This window comes from Arachis ipaensis, chromosome B02 (assembly GCF_000816755.2).
Source record: "Arachis ipaensis cultivar K30076 chromosome B02, Araip1.1, whole genome shotgun sequence".
NCBI classification, from domain to species: Eukaryota; Viridiplantae; Streptophyta; class Magnoliopsida; order Fabales; family Fabaceae; genus Arachis; species Arachis ipaensis.
The window spans coordinates 85,637,023-85,646,216 of NC_029786.2; the positions used below are offsets into that span (position 1 = coordinate 85,637,023).

A 9,194-nucleotide genomic window follows, 5' to 3' on the forward strand; every position below is an offset into this window, starting at 1 on the left:
CATGCTTTTTATAATGAGAAGATGATTTTTATTTTTTATTTTGTTAGATGATTTTTTTTATTCTTATCTTTTTTTGTTAGATAACTTTTTTTATTTGATTTGATTGTTAGATGATCTTTTTTTATTTTTATCTTTTTTTGTTAGATAACTTTTTTTATATGATTTGATTTTATCTTTTAATTTTGATGTGTTGTGAAGTTAACAAAGGCCCACTCTAAAACTAAAAATTATTATGCAATAAAAGCATGAGATAGGAATTGAACCTAAATACTCTAGGTTGTAATAAAATATTTGAGCCAACTCAACTATTCTTTATTTTTTGAAAAATTATTACTAATTTTTTTATAAAAAATTTAGGACCATGCCCCATTGCCCTAATGAAACTCCGCCTGATCATAGCATGAAACTCCGCCTGATCATAGCATGATGGATGGTTACCAAGCTGGTGGAAGATGCATGAAATATTATGCTTCTTTCTGTCATTGATTTGCAATAAAAACATAATCAAATGAACAAGTTACAAGCCTAATACTAATAGGTATTTTCTGATATTCTAGTAACAATTAATGTATTCTATGCTCCCTGCATCATGCATAAAATCATACTTTTCCTCTGGATTTTCATACAAGTTAACATGTTAAATCATGAGATACCTATGCATTCAATTTTTTTGTCCATTGTTTTCTTGAGGGTTTAGGGCTATGCATGCAAAAAAGTCACACTTTCCCTTTGAAGCTTGTTCCACTTTTGTCCTAGGTGAAACCTTTTGCAGATCTTTGAGTGTTTTCCAAGAATCTGCTCTCTTGAAAATGTGAAATTCAACTAGGCTTAGTATAACAAGGAAATTTATCTTCACTTATTTGTGCTCCCTCTTCCCTGTCTTTCAGTTCAAGAATCTAAGCAAACCGCAGTTCTAACATACGATAAGATTAAAATTTCTAGGGCTATTTATCCATTTGATCAATTAGTGCACTCAACAAAATGCTCTTTAGAATCGCAAACTATTACAAACCATTTGATTAGTGTACACATACACAACCTAAGACGACAAATATGTTTCTTGAGAAATTAAAGCAAAGGCAATTCTGGTAGTGCAATCAAGAGAGATTTAAATTTTATTTCCCATCACTAAAAACTAAACATATTTAATTAAAAGAAAGAGCAAGCAAAGTAATTAATTCAGTTTAGGCATAGAATAACCAAAGGCACTTTAAGCTATAAATTAACAATCACTAGCAAGTCAAATTCAGGCTTGCATTGTCACACCAAACTAGAGATCTTAAACTGAAATACATGAAAAATAATAATCTTACTCACTTAGAGAATCACTGCAAAAAGTTCTCATTAATACCACTCCAAGATTACTGATCAGTAGCAATAAGAAAGCAAGACATCTTATATTCAGATCAAAGAAATTGACCAAAAAATTATTCCAATGGGAAATGCAACATACCATGCTTTATTGACTCATAACTCTTTTAGAAATCATTTCACAGAGAAGCTTTTCTGCCTTATGATTTTCGTTCCTTTCAAGAAGAGCCTTTATAAGTATTTCATAAGTTACTATGTTAGGAAAGCAACTATTTTTATCCATTTCTGTAAGCAAAGCCATGGCTTCATCGAGCAAGTCCTCTTTACAAAGCCCAGAAATCATGACATTATATGTTATGACATCCAATTGGTAGCCGTTAATGTGGATATGCCGGAAAAACTGTTGTGCGGTTTTAAGTCTTCCACCTTTGCACAATCCATCAATAAGTATGTTACATGTGACTACACTAGGACGAATCCCTTTGCCAATAATTTTAAAAAATAATGCAATAGCCTCTTCAAGATGTCTGCTTTTGAACAACCCATCTAACAAGATATTGAAAGTATTCAAATCAGGGTCCTGACCACGTGCATGCATCACATCCAGAAGATCTTGCCCATCGGATAACCTCCCAGATTTACATAATCCATCAATAAGAGAGCTATACGTTACTGTATCAGGAACTAAATTTCTTTGAGGCATAGTTTTGAACAAAGCAAAAGCTTTATCCACTCTTCTATTCTTACAATATCCATCAATCATGATAGTATAACTTTGAACATCTGGTTTCAGGCCCATTTTCACCATATCATCAAATAAAGTAGCTGCCTCACTCACATTCTTAGCAAGAAAATACCCATCTATTAAAGCATTGTAAGTAACAATATCAGGTTTAAGACCTCTTTGCAGCATCAAATGAAACACTTTATGGGCTTCTGTGGCTTTTCCTTCTTTAGATAGTGCATCAATCAGTATGCTATAAGTATAAATGTTAGGTTTCATGTTGCTTTGCACCATTTGATTCAACAATTTAGTAGCTTCTTCTAGTTTATCCACACAGCATAAACCGTGAATTAAAGAGCTGTAACTAACAACATCAGGAGAAATTCCCCGTGCAATCATCTCAGAGAAATATTTGCATGCCTCGTTTACAAGACCATCTTTGCATAACCCATCAATAACAATACTATATATTATTACATCAAGCTTGATTGGTTGCCTCTCTAGCTTTCGCAGCAACTCGATCGCAGCTCTTGTTTGTCCTATCTTACAAAGACCATTGATTAAGGTCCCGTAAGTAACCTTATCAAGCTGATATCCTTGTGCTCTGACCTCATCATGAAATTTCAAAGCTGACTTAACCTTTCCGTTAATACACAATCCTTTCATTAAGGTGTTCAAAGTTATTATATCGCATTGATAACCCATCTTGATAATCTTCCCCAATACAGAAAAAGCATAACCCGTATGACCCATTTGGCAGAAACAATCTATCAACATGTTTAGAGTAAGGAAGCTAGGAGCAATTCCCCTAACCTCTAATTGTGAAAAAAGCGAAACAACAATGTGGTAGTGTTTCTCCATAATAAGAGCCTTAAGAAGCTTACCAATTTCAACATGAGAAGGGGGATGACGCCGATTGATGAGGCTATTGAAAGAGAAAACAGCATCATCAACATTAGGATTGAACCCAGATACCGTGTGATAATCAAGATTAGGTACATGAGAATAATAAGAAAGGATGAGAAAGGGAGAAGAAGTGGAAGAGAACAAGAAGCAAGCGTTAGCATGAAACGTTCGAAATGCACAATACCTCATTAACTCTGTTGTGATTTTTGCATTTAAATGAACAATTTTATTTGCGCGACAACTGTAGCAGGACTAATTTCGAACTATGAACCTGATGCAGTTTAAAGTTAGCTTTATAGATTTGGTCAAAATTTTTGTTCTCATAACGTAAATTGTTGAATCCCCCCGAACGATCGCGTTATGAATTGCGATGCTTCCTCTACGAATAAGATAGTGGGCTTTCTCTCCATATAGTTTTAAGAGAAATTATGAGTGAATATCAAATTCGGTCTCTGACAATTATCTCGAAAGAACTACGAGGTTTTAAATAAAAAAATATTGACACAGAGACTAATTAGGAATCAGGTTGAATATTTTTTTTGTTAAGAGATTCGTTGTCTTTTTAGATAATTATCATGATCATTTATGAATTTTTTCAAAAAAATATTCACACACAAGTCTCTAAATATTTTAAAAATGGACATTTTAATTTCTATAAAAATTAATATACACATTAATTTCTATAGTTTCTTTTTGTCGGCTAAAACAGTCCTCAGACCGATTTTTTCGTTTGTAGCTACCGAAAAAAGTTGAAGTGGCACACTTAGTGTCCAGCATGTCCGGTAAATGTACACGTGTCATGGAAGGACAAATTAGTCTTCGTCCGTGTCATCAAAATGACAACATTCATAATTGTGGGCCAAACGTTGCGTTTTCTAGGAGATTGAAGGTCGCGCTTCTTCTCCTTCACTTCAACCCATTTAACTTGAAAAAGACCCCAAACCCCACACATTCTTCTCTTCCACTTCAACCCTTTCATCACTAGATCATCATATCGCACAATATCTTCCACAGCACCATCGTGATGAACGTTGATCATCGTCGACATTAGCATTGAGTGAGTGTTGTTAGTGCGTCTCTTCTGAAAATGCCAGCAATGATCAGCGCCAAGACTCACTGAAGTGAATGTGAGGACCGTTGAACACGCTCGTCGAAAAAAGTGAGAATGTATTATGTTGTTATGTTGAATATGTTTATAGCAATTTGAATTATTTGTTGTTTAGTTATGAGTGTTTAAGTACAGAGCACAATGTGTGTATTTTGACAATTTACAGAATATACTGGATTTTGCATGTTTGTATTTTGACAATTACAGAGTATATTGTCATGTAGTTACTATATTCTTTGGTTGGGTTTCATTTATAAAAATTCTCAAAATAGACTTGTTTAGGGTTTGATAATTCTGTTTGTTGATTATAAGTATATTGTTCTTGCAGTTAGATGGAGAAATTTGTAGTTTCTGTTTTTTACTATGGTGGACATTTTCTAAGGAATAACATGTGATTTCTTGTATATATTGAAATTGAGATTGGTGTGGTATATATTGAAATTGGTTTGGAAGTTTTGAAAACTAGAGGTTTTGGTAAATTCTGGTAAAAACCTATTTTGACCAAATTCAACGGGTCATAACTTAGTTTTCGGACTCTCAAATTTTGTGAAACTTATCTTAAATAAAAGTTGGGTTCGTGTAATTTATGACGCTTAAAGAACGGACAGAAAACGATTTTAAAAAAAAAGTTATGCGCGTTTGAAATTTTGTGTAAAAAACTGAATTTTTTACACTTAGCAGCTTTTTGAAAAAATACACATACATTCGTGCGTAAGCAGAGGTCATGCGTACACGAGAAAAAGGTTCTGCCCAGTACTCTCACATACGCGGAGGGTATGCATATCCGACAATTGAAAAATTTGAAGGCTCGCATACACGGCAGGTGGTACGCGATGCGGGCTAACCACTCTGTTCAACATGCTCGTGTATGCAGAGATGGCTCGCATACGCGGCACAGGTAATTTCAGCATCCATGCATACGCGGAAGGCATGCATATGCATAACTACTCTGTTTTGCAAAAATAGAATTTTTTTTTTAGTTTTTAACTATTCCTCTAACTTTCTAAACCTCCGCAATACTTATTTAAGATCTTCTATCTAGTGTTTAGATTTTGGGACGAGTGATAATGTACTGTGATATTTTATCGCCTTTACTTTACAGCTATAGGGTAAAGCTTAGTGTGATAGTGTTATATACCGTGCCTAGAATAATCAGTTCTAGAGTTATCAAATCAAGACTTATATTCCACAACACATTTGTGCCAGAGAATTCAGAAGCAACATGGTAAGTCAAAAGTGGGTAGCCAAGAAGCTGGAGAAGTGGCTCTGAACTCAGCCTCACCTAACCTTAAGTGAGACTTATGAGTATATCAAGATCGACTACAATATTATGATTAATGGAAAGATGGTATATAGGGTCCTCAGGGAAGCAAGAGAGCATGTGATTGGCAACGAGATAACACAATACAGCAAGTTAAGGGACTATCTGTCAGAGATCCATAGGAGTAACCCAGGGAGCTCCACCATTCTAGATGTGACCCCCATGTCTTAGTCCCTTCCGTTGTTCAACAAGCTATACATTTCACTAGACGCGTGTAAAAGGGGGTTCAAAGTTGAGTGTAGAAAATTACTCAGATTTGATAGTTGCTTCTTGAAGGGTTACTTTGGGGCTAACTCCTTTTCGCTGTAAGTCAGGATGCAAACAATCACTTCTACGTGATTGCATTTGTTGTTGTTGACAGTGAAACTAAGGAGAGTTGGAAGTGGTTCCTCACCTTATTGCAAGAAAACCTTGGAGATCAATATATTCATAGGTAGAATTTAATCTCGGACCAACAAAAGATAACGTTCTAAATTAGTTGAATTTAAATGTTAATAGCTTGTAAAAGTTGTAAAAGTTGTTGAATTTAAATGATAATAACTTGTTAAAGTTACTAGTTGGTGATTATATTATAGAACTCCAAATATAAAGTTGCTGTTGAACTTAAATGTTAGTAGCTCGTAAAAGTAACTAGTAGCGCAGATTATGTTATTGAACTCTACATGTAAAGTTGTTGAATTTAAATGATAATAACTTGTTAAAGTTACTAATTGGTGATTATATTATAGCACTCCAAATGTAGAGTTGTTGTTGAACTTAAATGTTAGTAGCTCGTAAAAGTAACTAGTAGCTGATTATGTTATTGAACTCTACATGTAAAGTTGTTGAATTTAAACGATAATAACTTGTTAAAGTTACTAGTTGGTGACTATATTATATAACTCCAAATGTAAAGTTGTTGTTACTATTTATTTTACTTACTGATTGAAGATTAGAACTGTGGTAGTTAAGTTTAATTTGAATTGGTGAGTATATGTTACAGATTGAGTTGTCATTTATTTGAATTATTGGATGATTAAATGTTAGGTCGCTGGTGGTTAAGAAATGCTTGCTACTGTGATTATATGTAACAATTCTAAGTTTATTTGTGTTTAATTACTTGCTCTTAGGGGTTGTTGCCTGCATTAAAGGAGGTGATGCCGCATGCTCATCACCGAAATTGTGTTAGGCATATCTGAAAGAATTTTACAAATAGATACAAGGATAAGCAAGTCAAGAATATTGTGTGGAAATGTGCTAAATGTACCATTGATGCCGAATTCCAAGAAAGTATGAAGTTGAAAAGGATCAATGAAGATGCATGGAGCTATCTATCCAAATTTGACCTTGCTTGCAAGACCAAAGCCCACTTTAGTCACAGGCCAAAGTGTGACAACCTCACCAACAATATGTGCGAGGTTTGGAATGCAAAAATAGTGAATTACCGGTCAAAACCAATTCTTACAATGTGTGAGGAGCTTCAATGCTATATCATGCGAAGAATGACCAAATACAAACAAGTATTGGAGACACACATGGGAATTGAGGTGGCACTGACTCAACAGAAATGACTTGATGATATAATGAAGGACGTCAGGTATTAACATCCAATTTGGGTTGGTGACGACGAAAGGAGAATCTCTGAGGTTCAACAAGGCTCCAAGAAGCTTTCTGTCAACCTGTCCACCAACAAATATACCTGCAATGCTTGGAAATTAACTGGTACACCCACCAAACTATATTAGTTAAATATCAATTGTCAAATTGTTCTTGAATTTTGCTAAATAAATTGTATTTGTAGGTCTTTCTTGCGTTCATGCACTTGATACCATAGCTAGAAGGGGTGCCAGACCTGAGACATATGTTCACCCACTGCTTAAGATTGGGGTAGCAATAGCAACATACTAACACTACATACAACTTGTTAATTTGGAGGAGTATTAGGAGAAACAAATTATCTGAATCTAGTTCTCCCAAAGCTAAAGAGGCTAGTTGGCAAACCAGTCAAGAGAAGAAGCAAAGAGCCATATGAAACTTAAGCTAGCATAACTGATGGTAACAAAGTTAAGAAGATGTTCTAGGTTACTTGTAGCAAGTGCGGAGAGATTGGCCACAATTACAAGACTTGCAAAGGCCCTCGAGCAGCAACAACTATAAGACTAACCAACCCAAACAGAAGAAAGGCAAAGGCAAGAACAAATTCTGAAACATCAAACTAACCTGCAAATGAGATCCATGTCTCGCAATCAGTACCACAAGTGCAGATAATAACCATGATCAAATAATGTAGTAGTTGTTGATCGCGAGGACTGGATAGGATTTTTAATACTTCCATAAGGACTAAGTTGGATATTTTAAAAATCACTAAGGGCTCATGTGCCTTTTTTAAAATTCTACAAGGACACACTTGGAATTATGTTTGGCTATTTTTTCATTATTTTAGAATGTGGTTGATCATTCTAATCCATCTCAGGCAGCAGCTAATGCAGCAAGTTTTGTGTTTAATGTGGTGAGTAAAATTGGTGTTAAAGACCTACCATTTGTGTCATTATACAAGTAGGTATGCTAACATAACTTTGTTTACTCTTTGTAGCATACTATGTCGTCTCCTTCATCATAGGGTGCAACAAATTTTGGAGCAACTATTGCACCGACTACAAAATCCAAGCAGCTTATCATTAGACTACATCATCCTGCACCAGTCTAGTCTCGCACTCTACCTCCTATACCACCACATAGACCAAATCAAGGCATCTCGACAGAAACAATTGCAGCTGCAAGTAAGGGTATTGCATCAAGGATGTTCCAGTTTATTTCTAATCCCAGTTTCAAGCATTTAAGAAAGAAGTGATGAAGAGCTATGCAGTCTGAAGACAAATAATTATGCTTTTTTGATGTCTTAGTTTAATTTGTATTTTGGTTATGAGCTTTCAAGTTCAAGGATCTAAATTTGAAATACTCTGAATTTAGGGAATGATGACAGATTATTGTGGATGAAACCCTTTTTTTGGATCATGTTAGTTTAAGTTGAATACTATCTTGTTAAGTTGCTACTATACCAGTTATGCTGTCATTGTCATTACTAGGTGTAATGTCTGACTTGCATCCTATGTTTTAAATTTGCTACTTCACATTAGAGAAATATATTTTTTATTATAAGTATTGATGCATTAAAAAAATTTATTATAAGTGTTGATATTAAAAGAAATTAAATTTTAATGGTGTCTTTTCAGTCCTTAAAAAAAGACATAATTATAACTGTTCAACAAATTCATATGACAAAATTTTTTTGATCCATTAAAATTAGAATCAATCATTATGATTCGATCCATGCAAAACAAAAAAATAATGAATTTGCCAAAAAAATGAATCCATGTAGAATGATATAAAAAAAATAAACAAACGAAGAATTTTTTTTATTTAAAAAAAAATCGGATTCACAAATTAAATCATAGTGCATACAAAAAGCTTTATGATAAATATGCTAATTCTATGGATGTGCAGTATCCATAATCAATAAATTAATTAAATTTTTTAATTTTACGAATTAACAGCTCCAATATTTGGGATCGAGACACAGACAAAAAAAATGATATGCACATATATAAAAGAATGCAATATTTTTTTTTCTTAATATATCTTTTGTATTATTTATGTGCTCTTCATGTACTATTTGTGTACTCTTTATGCACTTTTTATATACTCTTTTAGTTTTATTAACATGTGCCACGCAATCCAAAAGATATAATTTTAAATTTTCAAGATTCTATTTTTTTATAATTTAATTCTTCATTTTAATTGAGCTATCAAAATGAAAATATCAATAAGAAAACTATATTTGACTA

General features: G+C 33.8%; 1 protein-coding gene and 1 long non-coding RNA gene across 2 annotated transcripts; one reads left to right on the top strand and one right to left on the bottom strand.

The window, feature by feature from the left end:
* LOC107627530 (putative pentatricopeptide repeat-containing protein At1g12700, mitochondrial) lies at positions 1,460-3,130 on the bottom strand. The gene has a single exon (XM_016330362.1). The coding sequence runs from the start codon at positions 3,128-3,130 to the stop codon at positions 1,460-1,462; it is 1,671 nt and encodes a 556-aa protein (XP_016185848.1).
* LOC107628440 lies at positions 3,784-8,387 on the top strand. The gene is made up of 4 exons (XR_001617789.2): positions 3,784-4,100; positions 6,480-7,071; positions 7,151-7,858; positions 7,943-8,387. It is a non-coding gene; the product is annotated as an uncharacterized LOC107628440 (long non-coding RNA).